The 21,103-nt window shown below is 44.8% G+C and overlaps 1 protein-coding gene across 2 annotated transcripts in view; it reads left to right on the forward strand.

Moving 5' to 3' along the window:
* MAP7D1 (MAP7 domain containing 1) overlaps positions 1–21,103 on the forward strand; it is an 84,369-nt gene that overhangs the window by 21,376 nt on the left and 41,890 nt on the right. For both annotated transcript variants that reach the window (XM_060691421.2, XM_087876301.1), the window contains exons 2-3: positions 15,774–16,193; positions 16,734–16,802. In XM_060691421.2, the coding sequence (XP_060547404.2) occupies positions 15,774–16,193; positions 16,734–16,802 (489 nt within the window). The remainder of the gene's footprint in view (positions 1–15,773; positions 16,194–16,733; positions 16,803–21,103) is intronic.

Below are 21,103 nucleotides of genomic sequence, written 5' to 3' on the forward strand. Positions count from 1 at the left end.
TGGTGAAATCCAAATTTTTTTACTACCAGTTCTGTGGGCGTGGCTTGGAGGGCATGGTGTGGCTTGGTGGGTGTGACTTGGTGGGCGTGGCTAGGGAAGGATACTGCAAAATCTCCATTCCCACCCCATTCTGGAGCCAGCCAGAGGTGGTATTTGCCGGTTCTCTGAGCTACTCAAAATTTCCGCTACCAGTTCTCCGGAACCTGTCAGAACCTGCTGGATTTCACCCCTGCTTCTCTGTCTTTGTCTTCATTCTTGGGCTTGTAAATTCAACTAGAGAGTTACTTCTAGCTAGGATTATGAGAGATGAACCCCATTGGCTCTGTAGGGCAAAGTAGAGACACTCCCTCATTTTGGATGCTGGCTGGGGAATTCCAGGAGTTGAAGTCCATCCATCATGCCAAGGTGGAGAAAATATGCTTGGATGGAGCCTATTCTTGTAGATGGAGGCGCTGCTTTAAACAGCTATTGAAAGGCATTCACTCCTAAGTAATCCGAAACAAGGCACAACCCAGGTAGAAGTTAATGCTGTAAGTGCGGCAGGAGGCATCTCGTGATTCATCCGTGTTGAAATAAGACCAGAACAGGAGCTTCAGGGATTAAGAAGTCCCTGCCTAATTCTGGCACACCCACAATTTCCTCTTTGTGGCGTTGGCTCATCACGAGATGTTGACTTTTTGGTGAAGACACTTCTTCTACTGTCTTTAACGATCTGTGAATTCACGGAGGGGATTCGAACCTGCAGTTCAGTGGTTCTGAAGCTTTTTGAATCCGCAACACAGTATTGAATATAGCCGCAGTCCTGTGGCACACCACAAAATTCTTTATTGCATACACATATTTTAAAATGCCTAAGACCTGATTTGAAGGGAAGTTATTCAATGTTTTAAAATATATGCACTTAATTGAACATATGGATAATTCAAGAATATGCATAATACAAGAAAGAAGAAAAAAACCCATGTCACAAATCTCTTGGCACACTTGAAACAAGCATGGTGCATGCCCATGTGTTTGCGGTATACAGTACATGCTTGTTGGAAACCACTTCTTTGGCTCAGGGGTGAAATCCAGCAGGTTCTGGAGAACCGGTAGTGGAAATTTTGAGTAGTTCGGAGAACCGGCAAATACCACTTCTGGCTGGCCCCAGAGTGGGGAGGGAATGGGGATTTTGCAGTATCCTTCCCCTGGAGTGGGGTGGGAATGGAGATTTTGCAGTATCCTTCCCCTGCCACGCCTACCAAGCCACACCCACCAAGCACACCACGCCCACCAAGCCATGCCCACAGAACTGGTAGTAAAAAAAATGGATTTCACCACTGCTTTGGCTGCTTTATTCCCATTTGTTTATATGCAAATGAACCACTCACTATTGTTTTTAAGGGTGAAATTGTGTGTGTGACTGTCAGTTTTTTAAAAAAGCTAATGTGGTAGTAAAGCTGCTTATAATAATAATGTGCAGAATCTTTGTTGGGGTCTTGACAGATGGAAACAGTCCTTGGCATTCTGAATGAAGGCAGTTTACAGCAAGTGGTTCTTGATTTACGGCCATTTGTTTAATGACTGTTCAAACTTTATGACAGTACTGAAATTTACTGCAGGTCTTTGCAGATATGACCATTGAAGGGATCACATGTTCACCATTTTTGACCTTTTTTTTTTTTAAATTTGATTTATATGCCGCCCTTCTCCGGAGACTCAGGGCGGCTTACAATGCGTTAAGCAATAGCCTTCATACTTCTGTATATTTATACAAAGTCAGCTTATTGCCCCCACAAACTGGGTCCTCATTTAACCTACCTTAGAAAGGATGGAAGGCTGAGTCAACCTTGAGCCTGGTAAGATTCGAACCTGCAGAAATTGCAGGCAGCTGTGTTAATTACAGGGTGCATTAAACCACTGTACTACCAAGGCTCTGACCTTCCCTGGAGGCTTCCAACAAGCAAAGTCAATGGGGGGAAGATGGATTTGCTTAACAAACCACCTATTCGCTTAATGACTGTGGCAAATTGGGTGCAATTCACTTAACATATTTCTTACCGAGGGAAGTCTCATTGTGGTTCTAAATTGAGGACTAGCTGTAATATTTTTGTATGTGCATCCTTGTGGCTGCTAATTTGACTATCCTGCAAGACACCCCCCCACCCCGAGGCTAAGGGTAGCTTCTCAAAGATTCAGGCAAAGGTGTACCTACCTGCACATCAGCTTTACTGCCTGACCCATTTTGAAATGGGCACAGTAGGCATTGAATTGGGAACATTCCAGCAGGAATTCCCTGGCCATCTCTGCAGATACTTTTCTGCTTAAGGCTAGCCCAGGGTCTCTCATCCTCACCAGTGGTGAGATTCAAAAATTTTTACTACCGGTTTTGTGGGCGTGGCTTGGTGGGCATGGCAGGGGAAGGATACTGTAAAATCTCCATTCCCTCCCCACTCCAGGGGAAGGTTACTGCAAAATCCCCATTTCTTCCCGATCAGCTGGGACTCGGGAGGCAGAGAATAGATGGTGGCGGGGCCAGTCAGAGGTGGTATTTACCGGTTCTCTGAACTACTCAAAATTTCCGCTACTGGTTCTCCAGAACCTGCTGAATACCATCTCTGATCCTCACCAACTTTAAGAGCTGTGGACTTCAACTCCTAGAATTCCCCATCCGGCATGGAGAACCCAAGATCTGAGGGTGCAGACCTGGGAAATTCCTAAATCCTTTTCTTTCCTGCTGCAGTTCCAGTTTTGCTTTTCTAGATATGCAAGTGATCTGTGGCAGGGATGTGCAATCCGGTGCCCTAAGCAGTGTTTCTCAAGCTTAGCACTTTTTAAGAGGCGTGGACTTCAACTCCCAGAATTCCCCAGCCAGCACCTCTTAAAAGTTGCTGAATCTAAGAGAGGTTTGAACCAGACAAGGACCATTTCGTTTATTCTTCAGGCTTTGGACTTGTTTGTTTGTTTTTTTCTTCTCCTGATCAAAGCCTGAACGTAAATCTGAATTCCTTTGCACTCAGGATGTTTCTGTTTTGAAAAAAAAAATGGTTTTAATTAACCTTATAGGGCTCATCCAGTCTTTTCGGCAAATCTAATTGTTCTAGAGGTAATCCAGTGTGTTAAGCCAGTCTTATCAAGCCAAAGGCTTTTAATCCTCTCTACCTTTTATCCTCCCTGATGCCATCTTTCCCCGCCACCTCCTGCCCACATCAGTCCGTCTGGGGCCTTCCCAGAAGTTCTCTGAAGCTCTGCAACAGGCAGTGTTATCTCTGTGCCTCCCTGCTCCACCCATTTTCCCTCGGGGCCTCTCCCATCTTCCTGGCTTGGCCTTTGTGCCGCGCCGCCTGTGTGCCGCTCGGGTGTTTATGCATGCTTGCACATATGGGAAGAGGGTGTGTGAGCAGAGGAACAGCGAGCATCCCGCCTCCTCCCTGGCTCTCCTTCCCTGCATGCAAACTTTTGGAAGGATCCAGGGGAGGGTGAGGGGCAGAACGAAAACCGAAAGCGATCTTGTGATCTTGGAAAACAGTTTGCCAGCTTGGGAGTCAGTGGGCTTTCCAGTGAGCTGGTGTTTTTCCTCCGAGAGAAAAGCCAGCGCTAGCCAAAAATGGTGAAATCCAAATTGTTTTTACTACTGGTTCTGTGGGCGTGGCTTGGTGGCCAGGATGTGGCTTGGTGGGCGTGGCAGGGGAAGGATACTGCAAGATCCCCATTCCCACCCCACTCCAGGGGAAGGATACTGCAAAATCCCCATTCCCAGCCCATTCCAGGGGAAGGATACTGCAAAATCCCCATTCCCTCCCCACTCCTGGGGGAAGGTTATTGCAAAATCTCCATTCCCAACCCACTCCAGGGGAAGGATACTATAAAATCCCCATTCCCATCCCACTCCAGGAGAAGGATATTGCAAAATCCCCATTCCCTCCCCACTCCTGGGGGAAGGTTATTGCAAAATCCCCATTCCCTCCCTACTCCTGGGGGAAGGATATTGCAAAATCCCCATTCCCTCCCCACTCCTGGGGGAAGGATATTGCAAAATCCCCATTCCCTCCCCATTCCTGGAGGAAGGATATTGCAAAATCCCCATTCCCTCCCCATTCCTGGGGGGAGGATATTGCAAAATCCCCATTCCCACCCCACTCTGGGGCCAGCCAGAGGTAGTATTTGCCAGTTCTCTGAACTACTCAAAATTTCTGCTACGGGTTCTCCAGAACCTGTCAGAACCTGCTGGATTTCACCCCTGCCCCCCCCTTTAAACTCAAGACGGGGGCGGGTGCCAAGGGGTGAATCCTAGATCCAAAATCTGCCCCATTGCTCATTGAACGATCTATTTCTGCTGATCCATTGTGGAAATGGAAAAGGGCTAGAAATGATGGCTCATCTCCGCATGTTTGGAGATCTGCCACCCACCAACTGCTGCTCCCCCAGAGTTTGTACTGAGAGATAGGAAGATCAAAACAGCCTTAGGCCTCATCAAGTCAACAGAAATAAGTCAGCATCACATGCGGTAGGGTGGGGTGGGCTCTTAACAGAACCCCTATTGATCCAGGAAGAAATCTATGAGCCTGCCACTAATTGCACACTCCATAATATTTATTCGGTCAGTGATCAGCCAAGTTTAAAAAAACAATAACAGAACAAAGCAAATAAATACAACCATGTACTAACAAAAACAGATAGTATTCGATGTACGATCACAACTGGGGCAAGGCAGACGTTAAGCGAGTCACTCCTGATTTTACAACCTTTTTTTTGCCACGGTTTTTAAGTGAACCTTGCAGTCATTAAATGAATCCAGCTTCCCCCCCCCCCATTGCCTTTGCTTGTCAGAAGCCAGCAGAGAAGTTTGCAGATGGTAATCCCATGGCCCCCATGATCAGGAGTGAAATCCAGCAGGTTCTGACAGGTTCTGGAGAACCGGTAGTGGAAATTTTGAGCAGTTCAGAGAACCAGCAAATATCACCTCTGGCTGGCCCCAGAGTGGGGTGGGAATGGAGATTTTGCAGTATCCTTCCCCTGCCACACCCACAGAACCGGTAGTAAAAAAATTTGGATTTCAATCCTGAATCAATTGGCTCAGCCTTCCATCCTTCCAAGGTGGCTAAAATGAGGACCCAAATTGCTGGGGGCAATAGGTTGATACTCTGTAAACCGCTTAGAGAGGGCTGTAAAAGCACTGTAAAGTGGTATATAAGTCTAAGTGCCATTGCTATGGTTTGATTGATTGATTACTGGAATGCTGCAATCATACCATGGAAAGCTGGCTAATCCAATTCTCCAGTGAGTAAACAAATACAATATAAACTGTTATCAGCAGGTGCTTAGCAAACATGATGTGGCACGTGCTTTGCATATTAAATGGGAGCCTGGTGGATGCCAAAGAAGGAAGCTGTTTGGGCATCTCTGCTTCCGTGCAAACATGTACACTGTCAGCAATTGGGAGAGTCAAAAGCAAAGAGCAGGTTCTAGCAGAATCTGGATTTGAAAATGCTTCCAAAATGTGCTGTAACAGAGACTGAGACATGTTCTCCCTCTCTGGCTATCATAAGACTAGTGTCCCTATACCAGTGATGGCTAACCTTTTTGCCATCGTGTGCCAGGAAGGGGGGGCGGTGGAGATTCGTGCACTCTCTTGCCCACACCCATAATTCTATGTGCCCTGCGCATGCGCGTGCAACCCCCCCTCCCCCCCACTCCTGGCACACAATGGCCTGGTAGGCCCGTTTTTCTTTCTCACCTGGCTCCAGATCCTCTCTATGCATCTGGGGAGGGCGAAAACAGCCTTCCCCACCCCCTCGGAGGCCTCCGGAGGCACGAAATGACCCATTTCCCAACTTCCGGTTGGACAGGAAGTGATGTTTTTTGCTGTCCCCAGCATTCAGAGACTCCTAGAGAGCCTCTGGAGGGCCTCCGAGGGGGTGGGGCAGGCTGTTTTCGCCCTCCCCAGATGCATAGAGAGGATCTGGAGCCAGGTGAGAAAGAAAAATGGGCCTCCCCCCACCCAGCCCTCTGGCAACAGGAAACAGTGTGTTTCCCTATTTCTGATGGGCCCAGAAGGCCTGAAAATCAACTGGAGCTGAGCTGGCGTGCCAGGCAACATGGCTTCACGTGCCACCTGTGGCACGCGTGCCATAGGTTCGCCATCATGGTGCTATACTTTGTCCCTCCAACCATGAGTGTTAGAAATTTAGGATCTAACTGGAAGAAAAATCTGTTTGAGAGAAAGAATGGCTAAACGATCAAATGAGCCGAGTTGGGCAGAAAAATTCTACAAATTATTTTTGTTTTGACTCATACTCAATTAAATGAAAGCATGTTTTTTAAAAAATATATATATCTGGCAAAGGAAAAGGGATCCTCAGTGAAATATTTATGGGTGAGCGTGATTGTCTCACTTCATTTAGTTACAAGGCAGCTGAGGAGCATGTATGAATCTTTTATGTCCATTTGAAGCCGTGATGACATCAGCTGCATTATGAAGTGCATAATATCTCTTGCCTGCTCCCCTGGACGCTTATCTCCTCTCTTTCATTGGAGAAATTTCTCTCCAATTGTCTCTGGATTCCAAAACTCTTCATGGGATTTTTCTACTACCGGTCCTATTGTCAAATGAGAATTGCTTGAAGAATTTCTCCTTCTCCTAGAGAAGGGGGAGGGGACGATTATCCTTCTGACTTGTCTGCCTACAACCTTGGTGGAAAATCTCAAGAAATCATTTCTGCCTGGATCAAGAGCCATTCTGGACAGCCAGTCATTGCCATTGCTTTATTTGAGCTTTCTACAGTTTGGAGCAGGTGGCATTCAATGGGCCTTCCCGGGGCTATGATTGCTGAAAATTAGGAGAGCTCATGTCCAATTGTTGAAGAAGAATCACTAGAGCAGTGTTTCTCAACCTTGGAAGCTTGAAGATGGGTGGACTTCAACTCCCAGAAACCCCCAGCCAGCACTGCTGGCTGGGGGATTCTGGGAGTTGAAGTCCATCCATCTTCAAGCTACCAAGGTTGAGAAACACTGCACTAGAGTCTCTCTTGGACTGCAAGGAGATCAAATCAGTCAACCCTAAAGGAAACCAACCTTTTAGAAGGACAGATGCTGAAGCTCAAATATTTTGGCCATATAATGAGAAGAGAGGACTCATTGGAAAAGACCCTGATGTTGGGAAAGACTGGACGCAAAGGGAGAAGGCAAAGGATGAGATGGTTAGATGATGTCCTGGACACAATGAACATGAATTTGGGCAGATTCCAGGAGACAGTGGAGGACAGGGAAGTCTGGCATGCTGTGGTTCATAAGGTTGCGAAGAGTTGGATACGACTTGGTGACTGAACAACAACAAAATATTCAGTTTATTGATTGATTGATTGATTGATTGATTGATTGATTGATTGGATTTGTATGCCGCCCTTCTCCCGAAGGACTCAGGGCGGCTCACAACTATAAGAAACAGAAAAGACAAAAGTTAAAAGACAAATTAAATCAGAATATCCTTAATAAATAAGGTTAAACGAGGGAATACAAATACAGATTCAAGATTTAAGAATTTAAAAAGCTACAAAATCAGTTTAGAGACTTGGTAGACGGACCTAAATGGTTCCTTCTGTCCCCACTGTAGTGAGGCCATCTCAGATGACTTTGATAGAAGGACCAAATGCCCTCTTTGCATGGAGGGGAGAAAACAGCTTTGATGTCCAACATTTAACAATGATGCATGGGCAAATCCAGCTTTCTCTCTTGTCACCTTCCTGGATCTGGTGGTGGAATAAGAATTACATTGAGGAAGAGGAATTCATATCTACTTCTCAAAAGCTTGGGGGAATGATTGGTTCCAGGTCTCCTTGCCAACCGCCGTCCCTGGTCTAGTTGTCACTCTGCTCTCCCCTCCAATGTCCCTTCCCACCTCTTCTTCTCTTTGCTCTGTTTGCTGAGTTTCTTTTGTCTCCCGCACTGGATGTGGCTCATCCATCATTATCCACTAGGGCGATACTGTTGACTAAGCAGCTTGTACTCCCTAAATTACACAGTGCCAAGACCGCTCAAGGTTTAAAATGATGGGGATTGGGATAAAAGGAGCTGTCAGGGGGATTGATGGACTGGTGTATATTGGTTGTGTGTCTGTTCTCTAAAGGGCAGTGTGGAGGAGCACACTTTGCATGCACTAGCTCTTGAGTTGTGTCTCCAATGTGTCTAACTGAAAGCATTCAGTAGAAGCTAATGAGAAAGATTCCTCAGTGTCTGAGATTTCAGCTGCATTGCTATCAGGCATAGTAAATTTGTTGTCACTTGCACTTCTCTAACTACCTGGTTTGGTACAGGACAGGTACAGATTCCAATGGATAGCTAACATTACAAAAAGAATAATTGCAATCTGCCTGCCTTCCATATTGCACTTGTCAGAAGTGGGGCTGAGAAGATATTTGTAGACCTCTCACATCCTGGACATCAAGCTTTTCAGCTACTTCCCTCTGTACGGTGCTAGACACAGGGACAGTTTTTTCCACCTCATGCCATCATTCTGCCAAACACTTAATTCTTGCAGCTGACAATATACAGTGGCTATTAAATTCTGTCTAAATCTTAACACATAGAGTGTGATTGTAGTATCATTTATCTTTTTATTATCTCTTATTACCCACTTCTACTGGTTGTTGTATTATTATTTCTCTGTTGTTTGCAAGTACACTGAATGCTTATGTACAGGAGACAAATTCCTTGTGTGTCTAATCACACTTGGCCAAATAAACTGTTCTGTTCTGTTCTGTTCTGTTCTGTTCTGTTCTGTTCTGTTCTGTTCTACTCTACTCTACTCTACTCTACTCTACTCTACTCTACTCTACGGTACGCTACGCTACGCTACGCTACGCTACGCTACTCTACCCTACCCTACCCTACCTACCCTATCCTACTCTACTCTACTCTATTGTACTCTACTCTACTCTGGTCTACTCTGCTTTCCTCAAGTTTGGGTGCCTTCCATATGTGGAAGACGTCCCCAAATTTTTCAGTTATCATGACATGGCTGAGAAATTTGGGAGCCAAAGTGCAGATATTACAAAGTGTCAGATTGTGGACATTTTAGTTGGCCTTGCAATTCCCCAATGGCTATGTTTGAGGATGGCTGTTGAAGGAAGAACTCTAAAAAATCTTTGAAAGCCTCATGTAGCTTCCAATCATCCAAGCATAGCTGGGGTGGGTAGCACTTCCCTTGACCAGTGTCATATTATCACAGTGTGTTTCCAATTTAGATCAATCTCCAGCAATCTGAGAACTCTCAATCCAATGTGTAAAAACTTCAGCTCCCAGAATTTCATAAATGTCATGGCTATTGATGAAGCCTAGAATAGAAACAGAAGATTTGTGGAAGAGCAGGCAGTATTTGGGTGGAACACACAGTCTAAAACTGTTCAGATCTTTGCTTTTGGGGGCTCATTTCCTTCAAGGCTCTGGCTAGTTCTCCATGTTCCTCTGTATTGTTGGGAGTCATTGAACTTAACAAGAATCAGATTCTTCAAAATCCTGGCATCTACCAAACTGAACTTGGGCAGTTTAATTCTTATGACTTTAATATCTGGCTCAGGTCCTTTTCTGGACCCTCGAAAGCAGGTTAATTTAATATTTAATATATTTTATTCAATTGAATTTGGCCTTCCACTCCAGTAGACTCTGCGTTGCTTGCAAAATCCATTAAAAAAAGAATGAAACAATTGAAATCTAAATAAACATGGAGCTTGGTCTAAAATAACAAACAGTACAAAGCGTACAAAGCGTACAAAGCGTACAAAGTAAAAAGGCCACAGGGACCTGACTTCACACCCATATTAACTCCAGTCCTGTGAACAGAGACAGCATATTGGCTGGAGAATTCTGGGGCTTGAGGTCCACAGATCTTATGGCTGGGGGATTCTGGGAGTTGAAGTCGCAGAGTTGCCAAGATTAAGAAACACGAGTGGGGATCAGGACAGAGAAGGCATATTTCCTCTGGTTTGCAAGAAGGCTGCATTTACCATATTTTTCAGAGTATAAGATGCTCCGGACTATAAAACGGACCTTCCATTTTTGGAGAGGAAAACAAGGGGGGAAAAATCTGCCTCTGCCTCCCAGCAATTTGCCTCCTTGCAGCAAACAGCCCGTTTCAGCTTCAGCACAGCCTGATTAGCACAAGCAGCTGGTTGTTGGTTGGGTCATCCTCCCGAAGATCAGCTGTTTCAGGCTGCAGGGATTGCCATAGCCTATAGCCTATTTTCTGGGGGGCTGGCGGGTGGGCGGGGCTACATTCGGTGTATAAAAAGCACCCAAATTTTCACCCTCTTTTAAGGGGGGGAAGTGTGTCTTATACTCCAAAAAATACGGTAATTGAAGGGATGTCTTTTAAATTGTCCAGTCTCATCATGCAATTCCTGGTGGTCTTTCATCCAAGGATGTTTATTTTAGTGTTTGGGATGGGGGCTCAGCCAGAGTCAATAAGAGGGTGCCAAATGCTGGTTCCTAATAACAAAGGATGATTTCCTTCTCCAATGGCATCTGGAACAGTTGTGGAATGCCATAAATTTTATCTGAATTATTATCTACTTAAGGATTGATGGGAATTGATTCTTGCGTTAAAGGAGCAGGGGATACTTTCTCCCAAAAGGCTTTTCATCCAAGCTGAAATGGCACTTGCCAGAGACAAATTGTTCTCTATTATACTTCAGTGTCTTCTTTCCCGAAGTGGTTACATTGGATGTAATTTATCAATTTATCAACAGTAGTTTGACAATTACTGTATTTTTCGGACTATAAAACACACCGGACTATAAGGCACGCCTAGATTTACAGGAGGAAAACAAGAAAAAATAAATAGTTTTTGCCCTCCGCGTGTCACGTTTTTGCCCTCCCCAGCCACCAGAAGCACTGTGCAGTGTTCCGCATGTCCCATTTTTGCCAAAAAGAGGCCTGTTTTTGGGCTTCCAAGCCCTCCGTGCATCGCATTTTTGCCATCCCTGGCACCCAGAAGCACTGCAGTGCTCCACATGGCCCATTTACACGAAAATGGGCCTGTTTTTGACAAAAACGGGACATGCGGAGCACTGCAGAGTACTTCTGGGGGCTAGGAGGGGCAAAAACGCAACGCACGGAGGGTTCGGGAGGCTAAAATTGCCCGTATTCGGTCTATAAGACGCACCTAAATTTTCACCCACTTTTAGGGGGTGGGGGGAAAGGTGCATCTTATACACCGAAAAATACGGTACATCTCCCAGGGCTTTCCAATCAATACATCTAGTCCTTGACTTACAATCATTTGTTTAGTGACCGTTCAAAGTTGCAACAGCACTAAAAGTGCCGTTAGTACCTTATGACTGATTTTCACACTTAACAACCATTGCAGCATTCCCATGGTCACGTGATCAAAAATTCGGCTCTTGGCCACTGGCAGGTATTTATGAGAGTTGCACTGTCCCGGGTTCGGGATTCGTTTAACAACCCCATGGTTCACTTAACATCCGCAGTGATTCACTTTACAACCGTGGCGAAAAAAGTTGTAAAAAGAAGCAAAAGCTCACTTTAAAAATTGCCTTGGTTCTTGATGGAAATTTTGGGCTCCGTTGTGGTTGTAAGTCAAGGAACACCTACCTGTATTTGCCTTCCAGGCCCCCAAATTAAACCATCACCGTTCCTCTCTTGAACAGGTGCTGTTAAGGTTTGATCAAACCCAGTTTCCAATAAAGCATCAATCACTTGAACAAATGGTATCCCTGTTGTTGACATAACACATAGGCGTATTTCCATAAATATCATTTAATGCTATGTGAATCAGAGTTAGGCAGCGAAAACCCTCTGGGAGATTTCAAGTGGATCAGCAAAGATTTCTATCACCCAGTTCTTTTAACAAAGGGAACCCAAGCATGAGTAAATTGTATTGCTAAAATGCCTCATACCATGTTTCCCCAAAAATAAGACCGAGTCGTATATTAATTTTTGCTCCACACATTAGGGCTTATTTTCTGGTTAGGTCTTATGTTTGGGGAAATACAATACTATATGCATCCATCTGGCTGACAATCTTAACTGGGGCTTATTTTGGGAGTAGGGCGTATATTATGAGCATCCTGAAAAATTATGCCAAGGTTTATTTTCTGGTTGGGTCTTATTTTTGGGAAAACAGGGTAGGTAAATTCTTATGACAGTGTTTCTCATCGTCGCTTTTAAGATAAGTGGATTTCAACTCCCAGAATTCCCCAGCCAGCCCTAGAGAATGCTGGCAGTTGAAGTCCTCATGTTTACAGAGAACGAGGCTGAAAAACATTGGCAGAACAAATTTTTTATTGATTTTTCTTAACACACACACCCCCTTCCGCCAGTCAGTTCTGGCACAAATTTGTGAACTCGGGATACTTAACATCGATAGTCTTGGCTTCTGTAAAACACGGTGGATCTTGGATTCCTAGTCTATTTTGGCTGGAGCCCAGCTCCTGGAAACCTAGTAGACACATATCCATCCATCCATCCAATTTTCTCTAGAAGCGACTTGACATTTGGCTTTTTTGGGGACAACGAGGTTAGTAATGCCTTGGGTGGTTTCATTAGGGTGGAAAATGTGCCAGACTGTTGAGGGGACGGAGGGAGAACAGGATTGCACACTAGCACCCCACAGTGACCTCTCAAAGATCTCCACATGTACATTGGGCAGACTGAAAGGATGCTGCACAACAGTCATAGATTGGACCATTATATATTACCGTGTTTCCCTGAAAATAAGACCCTGTCTTATATTTTTTGAACCCCGAAATAAGCACTTGGCCTTATTTTCGGGGAGGTCTTATTATTTTGGGGCACATGGAGCAAGATGGGATTCTTCTTGCTGTCTTACCTGATTTCCAGCTCTGTCTCCCTAACCCAGAGGTCAGCAACCCACGGCTCTGAAGCCGCATGTGGCTCTTTCATCCCTCTGCTGCGGCTCCCTGTCGCCAGTCGGCTCCATAGTTGTTAGGGCTTTCATCATTTAGGATAAGTAGAGGAAAAAGGATGCCGTGCTAGGAGGAGACTCTATGGTGGGGGAACTGGACTTCTGGTTGGCTCTAGAATTGAACAGGGGGCTTCCGGTTAGGATCTTTGTGTTTAAAGTTGCCGACCCCTGCCCTAACCCTAACCAGAGGAAATGGCAGGGATTGGCTGTGCATGTGTTTAAATATTTTCAGGGAGGGTCTTATTTGGGGGGGGGGGGCTTATTTTAGCGCATGAGCTCAAAATCCCGATTGGGCTTATTATCAGGGGATGTCTTATTTTCAGGGAAACAGAGTACGTAGTTCTTTTTTTTTTTTTTTCCAACTAATGCCTGCAGGATGCATGGGATCACAACTCCTATTAACCTTGTCCAGGATGCCTAGGGGTGTGTATGTGTGTGTGGGAGAGGGGATTACATTTCAGCATGCCTTGAGGTTACCTGGTTGGGGAACACTTTCTGTCTTCCAGGCTGGCTGCATTCACACCACCCTGCCACTCAACTGGGTTAACTGCAAATCAAATGCCCTCAACTTTAGTACTGTATGTGCTCAGCTTGGTGAGGTCTGACCTTGGTCCGTATAGTGTTCGTTGCATTGTATGAACCCCAAACATGGCTTAATCCAGGTGAAAGGATACTCTTATTTCCCTCCATTTGAAGATGCTCAGCGATCAATTCCTACTTTAGGAATTTTAGGGTTTTAAGATTGTTTGTTTTGGCTCTTTTTGTGTTCCCTTCCCATTCCAAACATCATGGCTTGCAAGAGGGTAGTTAGGCTAGAGTGACCATAATTTCCTGGTGGGGGAAAAAAAAAGGACGAGTCTGAAAAAAGGGCAAACCTGAAAGCACTCCATAAGGATAAAACATTTTAATTGTTTATATTTACAAAGGAAATCAAGAGCAAAGCCAAGAAAAACTTCATTGTTTCAGTTTTGTTGTACGCCGCCCAAAGTCACTTCCTTGTGAGATGGGCGGCTCTGTAAAATAGATAGATAGATAGATAGATAGATAGATAGATAGATAGATAGATACATACATACATACATACATACATACATACATACATACCAAGATACCTAGATAGATACATAAGATGATAGAAGAGAGAGAGAGAGATGATAGCTAAAGCTTGACAAAAACTCCTTCTAATAAAAATATCTAAAACCACACAGTAACTCATGTAAATGTATTTTAAAAAGACGGTCCCATCTCCATCTTTTTCACATGCAGAAGGAAGACTGTGCAGAAAGTGGTATCACGGGTACTGTAAAAATGAAACGACCAAAATAAAGGACAAAAGTTTTTGAAAATGACATCAATGCAAAGGGCAGTTAGCTGAAATTAAGGGCTGTCCGTTAGCATAAGAGATGGATGGCCACTCTAGTGGTTAGTCCACTGGGTCTGGTTTTTCCGAGTCCAGCAGCCCGCCCAGGAGATTTTTCCCACGGTTTCTCTGCTGTCCGGTCCTGTTCTCTCCTCTCCTCTCCCCCCATGCCCGGCTGGCTGCTCTGACTCTCTCTGGTCTGCCTTCCTTCCGTAGAAGCTCAAAGCTGTTCCCTCCCTCCCTCCCTTGGCAGAACCAACATTCGCAGCCTTGTTCTCTGGGCTTCTCTGTGTCTCCGGCTGGACATTCTTGATGCATTACTTAATTGTTGTCTGAAAAGGCCCTGCTGCTGTGAGGGGGAGCAGTCTCTGTGTGTGTGTGTGTGTGTTTGTGTTTGTGCAGGCATGTCTGCGGGAATCAAGGATAGTGAGGAATTACATATGTGGGCATCAGCAAAACTAGTAATTCTCATTTCCCTCCCTCCCTCCCTCTCTCTCTCTCTCTCTCTCTCTCTCTCTCCCCTCAAACTATGGGTTTTGGGTGTGCCTTGGAAGGAAAGGAATGGGGGGGGGCTTTGGGGGGAGTTGGGGTCACTAACAACTCAGGAAGCCCTCATGGAAGGGGGAACGAGATGATTCAGTCCTAAGAAATGACTAGAGCAGAAAAAACAGAAACTATGAAAATCGTACATGTCTTAGGTCAGATGATGTTTGACAGACCAGCTGGAAGCTTGGATGGCTTCACTCCTAAAGATGGCACCTGCATCCAAGCTGTGGGGTGTGTGTGTGTGTGTGTGTGTGAGTGTGTGTGGTCTTTGGCAGCTTCATTTGGTCATGCCATGCTCCTGAAAGCAAATGGAGGTTTTATAGGCAGCTTGCACAATGTTTGATTGGCGGTCTCGGGTACCCACAGTAAAGAGGCTTTGATGACCATGCTTTCTTCATAGTGTTGAGGAAATGGTTTGAGGGCGGTTTTGTTTTGTTTTTTTTACTTTCCGGTCCTTTGTTTTCCAACTTTGGCAACTTTAAGATGAGTGGACTTCAACTCCCAGAATTCTCCAGTCAGCTACGCTCTCTTTGCTCAACCTATGTATTTTGGGGGTGCCTTGGAAGGAAAAAAAATGGGGGAGGGCTTCTGGAGGAGTTGGGGTCATTCAGAGTTTAGGAAGCCCTTGTGCAGGAAGGGAACGAAATGAATCAGTCCTAAGAAATGACTGGAGAGGAAAAACGGAAATTGGCAAAAGAGAAACTAAAAAAAAACAGAAACAGAAAAAGAGCTGGCTGGAGAATTCTGGGAGTTGTAATCCACCCGCCTTAAATTTGCCAAATTGAAAAGCACTGTTCTAGTCTAATCCACAGCAGGAGGCTTTCCTCATGGTCTCCCATCCAAGGACAACCCTTTGCTTGTCATTCCCTTCTAAAACAACACGTGTAACTTTAGATCATATTGGCAGCAGCTGAGTGAGATTTGAGCCAGCCAATGTCTGTCTTTCAGGTTCCAGTCGGACCATGTCAGAAGTGATGCTGTCACCTCGAAATGAACAGAAGGCTCCCCTGGTGGGGAAGGCAGAGGCTGAGCTGGGCCGCCGGACCCCCCCAGCCTTCCATCCAGCAGCCCCGTCTCTGCCAGCTGCAGCCGTGACACTGCCAGCCCCAAATGAACTCCCCAGTGCCAAGACCCCCACCACACCTGTCTCGGAAGCAAGTTCTGCGCTTCAGACTCACCAACTCAGCCCCCTGCCTGCTGTCCCACTTCCAGAAGCAGAGAGCCTGCCCCCTAAGAGTGATCGCCCCCCACCCATTGGAGCCCCAAGTTCGCCTCAAACGGAGGAGACGCGTGGCAGTGCCCGCCTGCCCCCCAAGAACGAGCAGCCTTCCCCTGCCCAAGGTTCACCCACTCCCAGGGCAAAACAAGGTAGGTTTTGTGGTAGGTGGAACCAACCTACAGAGGAGATTTGGGGGGTACCCGGGACACTGTTGCCCACAAATCATAAGGGCGATTTTTCCATTTTGTGCCAAAAAGCCAGAGCTGGGTTTCAGCAGGTTTTGACCAGTTCTGGAGAACCGGTAGCGGAAATTTTGAGTAGTTCGGAAAACCGGTAAATACCGCCTCTGACTGGCCCCGCCCCATCTATTTTCTGCCTCCCGAGTCCCAGCTGATTGGGAGGAAATGGGGATTTTGCAATAATCTTCCCCTGGAGTGGGATGGGAATGGAGATTTTACAGTATCCTTCCCCTGCCATGCCCACCAAGCCACGCCCACAAAACCGGTAGTAAAATTTTTTGAAACCCACTACTGCAAAAAACCTATAAGTCCAGTCAGCCGAAAGTATAGATACTGTTTTCTCTAGAAGCAAAGAAGTTAATTTAGCCATCTCTGCAAGTCCCATCATCTCCGCAACCCATCTGACTTCCCCTTCATTCTCCTGATGCCTTTGGATTCTCCTTCTTCCAGATTCTCAGAAGGCCCAAGCAAGACACAGGATGGCCCGGGAGCGTCGTGAAGAACGAGCCAAGCATCTGGGTAAGAAGGAGGCCATTTAACATCTGTACCACAGACTTTGTGGAAGGGGTCATCTCATTGAGCCATGTCAGGCTTTGAAATCCAGATTTACAGTCTGGTTATTTCAGTTTGATTCGGCATGACTAGATTCCTATCTTGGCCAACCCTCCACACAAAGGATGAAGATGATGAGAGCTGCCATCCAATGCATTTAGATGACTTTTGGAGTCATCTCATTGAGCCATGTCAGGCCACCAAATCCAGATTTATGGTCTAGTTATTTTTTTTTTATTTGATTTATATGCCGCCCTTCTCCGGAGACTCAGGGCGGCTTACAATGCGTTAAGCAATAGCCTTCATTCTTTTGTATATTTTTACAAAGTCAGCTTATTGCCCCCACAATCTGAGTCCTCATGTTACCTACCTTTGAAAGGATGGAAGGCTGAGTCAACCTTGAGCCTGGTGAGATTCGAACTTACTAATTGCAGACAGCTGGAGTTAAATTACAATGCATTAGTCTGCTGAGCTATACAGGCTCCTATTTCACTTTTTTTTTCAACCTGGTGTTCTCTAAGTGATCTGACTAAGTTCCTATCTTGCTTAGCCCTCCATACAGAGGATGGGGATGATGGGGATGATGGGAATTGTCATCCAATGACAATTAAGGAGACTCCAGATTCAGGAAAGTCTGCCCTTGTTCTTTTCAAGACTAAACCTAACAGGGGGAAAAAATAAAGACTAACATGCTTTTCTTTCTGTTGTACTCTTGGCCAAGACACTTAGTGTTTGTGATTGATTGTGAACAAAATGTCCTTTCATTCTTTTCCCCCAAAAGGAAAATGAAAGTGGGAAGGGAAAGCATCTCCAAATGACTAAATTTACACAGAATATATTAAGTCATGGAAAGGATTTTGGGATCTTTTTCTCCTGTGAATACCAAAATTTGAATTTATCATTTGATAAAAGTTTTCTTCCTTTCCCCTTTCCAAAAAAAAAAAAGAGAGATGAATTCTTGTGTTGTTGACAGTTAAACATAACAACAACCCATTGCTGCAAATCAAGTGTAACATTCTGTGCAGCAGCTGTCAAAAAAATCAACACAGTTCTGGGCTGCATAAACAGAGGGATAGAATCAACATCACATGAAGTGTTAATACCACTTTATAAGGCCTTGGTAAGGCCACACTTGGAATACTGCATCCAGTTTTGGTCGCCACGATGTAAAAAAGATGTGGAGACTCTAGAAAGAGTGCAGAGAAGAGCAACAAAGAGGATTAGGGGACTGGAGGCTAAAACATATGAAGAACGGTTGCAGGAACTGGCTATGTCTAGTTTGATGAAGAGAAGGACCAGGGGAGACATGATAGCAGGGTTCCAATATCTCAGGGGCTGCCACAAAGAAGAGGGGGTCAAGCTATTCTCCAAAGCACCTGAGGGTAGGACAAGAAGCAATGGGTGGAAACTAATCAAGGAGAGAAGCAACTTAGAACTAAGGAGAAATTTCCTGACAGAACAATTAATAAGTGGAACAACTTGCCTCCAGAAGTTGTGAATGCTCCAACACTGGAAGTTTTTAAGAAGACGTTGGATGACCATTTGTCTGAAGTGGTGTAGGGTTTCCTGCCTAAGCAGGGGGTTGGACTAGAAGACCTCCAAGGTCCCTTCCAACTCTGTTATTCTATTCTATTCTATTTTCCTATCAGAATTGTAGAAGAATTTAGTTTATTTTATTTATTTATTTTTGAATTTGTATACCGCCCTTCTCCCTGAGGACTCAGGGCGGTGAACAGCCAAATAAAAACATCAAATACAAATATTAAAATACAGTTAAAAATATATATAAATTTGGCCCCATTAATTAAAACAATAAACCAAACAATTAAAAAACATTTAAAAAGAATTAGGCCAGCCCGGCTTGTTGGAAAAGGAAGGTTTTAAGGGCACGGCGGAAGGCACTGAGGTCATGGATTCTCCTTATCTCAGGGGGCAACTGATTCCAGAGGGTGGGAGCCCCCACAGAGAAGGCCCTCCCCCTGGGGGTCACCAGCCTGCATTGTTTGGCTGATGGCACCCCGAGGAGGCCCTCTCTGTGGGAGCGCACGGGTCGATGGGAGGTCGTCGGTGGCAGCAGGCGGTCTCGGAGATAGCTAGGCCCTATGCCATGGAGCGCTTTAAAGGTGATAACCAACACCTTGAAGCGCACCCGGAAGACCACTGGGAGCCAGTGCAGCTCGCGCAGGAGTTAATTCTCATCCCCCTCAATCCATCATTCAAGATATTTTGATAGATTCCCCCCAAAAAATAAAAAATGGGGATAGAGCCCCAAAAAAACCCATAACATAAAACCCGTTAATATATAAAATCAAGTAAAATATAGTACCAATTCCATCAGTTTTCTTCTACATCTTCTACAGAAGGGTTCCTGGCTTAGAAACCATAATACAAATCACTCAGGAGCTTCAGAAACAACTGGCCCAGATAAACCAGATGATAAATCCTTAGGTTGAATCTACTCTGGAGTAAATCAGATTCAGTTTTAATGCTGCAACAGTTCAACAATTGGCTTCCTCAGAATTGGCTGTTATGAGATGGTTAGTTTATATTCAGTTTATGCGTATATTTATACATTCCCCAGTGTATGTTTTTCATGGTTAAATCAGTGTATCTCAACTATGGCAACTTTAAGATGTCTAAGTTTGTGAGAGTTGGGAGTGGAGACAGCTTAAAGTTGCCAAGGTTGAGAAATATTGGGTTATCTGTGATCCAATATTTTCCATATATTTTTGAAGCATTAGAAATAGATCTTGAAATAGGTCCCTGCATAAGTAACATGTCTCAAAACCACACAAGATTGCAATGGGGCCAGATAATATCTTTCAAGTTAAACAGTTACTGAAGAATGCCTAGCAATAAAGCTCAAAAGATGGAAAAGTAAACTCATCTGTAAGAACAGTTAATTGCCCTTTACAAAGCAACAATCTTGCAAGATATCCTTGCTGACGAAATTTGTTCAAAAACCTTGTAAATTCCATTCAACTGATATGATAGGATAATCCAATTTGCTTAATATCCAGGTAAATTTGTGTCCAATAGCCATTCCAAATCCATGTATTAATAAATAGGAATATTGATTGCTGAACCAGCTATAAAACATAATCGGGGTGTAATAAAAAAACTTAAGATCTTTCCCTTCCTACTCTATGGGATCTGTTCTGAATTTCTAATCATTCAGGCAATGGGTTCTGAATTAAATAGAGAATTGCCCCAAGGAGGGGATACACCATAAATAATTACCCATGATTTAGGAGCTGGATAATTCGGATCAATCCAAAACATAAAAATTCTTAAAGAAGTCCAAATAAATTTAACCCCCCACTCCTGCCCCACCCAGGGAACCATATCAAAAACTTTGGAAACTTTCAGCATCCACAGAAATCAGGGGAAATCTTGTATATTTTCAGTTAAAGAAAGAACATCCATTTTTGTTCAAAGTTTGTTTGTTTGTATAAGTCTAGTCCAAGTAGGATCCATTATTCTTGGAAGAGGCCCTTGGAATCATTGGCTACAATTCAGGTGCCATGTTCATTCTTGGTTCGCTCAACCCAGTCTTTATTGACTAAGTTATAATTAGTTGGGATCTCACAACATACTGCATCAAAGCTGGTTTTCCATTCAGTATGAACTTATCCTCTGAGAAAATTATGCGTGGGAAGAAATGACAAGCCTTTCCTTCCTTCCTTCCTTCCTTCCTTCCTTCCTTCCTTCCTTCCTTCCTTCCTTCCTCCCTCCCTCCCTCCCTCCCTCCCTCCCTCCCTCCCTTCCTCCTTCCTTCCTTCCTTCCTTTTGCCAGCCAGCCAGTCAGCCATCAACCCCAATGTCTTATAGATATATTGGACTACAATTCCCATCATTAGTTGTCTTCCAATTTTCCTTCCTTCCTTCCTTCCTTCCTTCCTTCCTTCCTTCCTTCCTTCCTTCCTTCCTTCCTTCCTTCCTTCCTTCCTTCCTTCTTTCCTTCCTTCCTCTCGCCAGCCAGCCAGCCAGCCAGCCATCCCAATGTCTTATGGATATATTGGACTACAATTCCCATCATTAGCTGTCTTTCACTTTTCTTTCCTTCCTCCCTCCCTCCCTCCCTCCCTCCCTCCCTCCTTCCTTCCTTCCTTCCTCATCCCCAATGTCTTCTAGGCATATTGGACTATGATTCCCATCATTAGCCCAATGCTGGAGAAGCCTTCCCCCTGCCCCAGTGCATTCCAAAAGGGAGTGGGGCAAAGAATGGGAGCTCATGAAATTGAAATTCAACTCAAACTGAAATGTGA

The sequence above is a fragment of the Pantherophis guttatus genome, chromosome 10 (assembly GCF_059756535.1).
Source record: "Pantherophis guttatus breed Tessera chromosome 10, ASM5975653v1, whole genome shotgun sequence".
In the NCBI taxonomy this organism is placed as follows: domain Eukaryota; kingdom Metazoa; phylum Chordata; class Lepidosauria; order Squamata; family Colubridae; genus Pantherophis; species Pantherophis guttatus.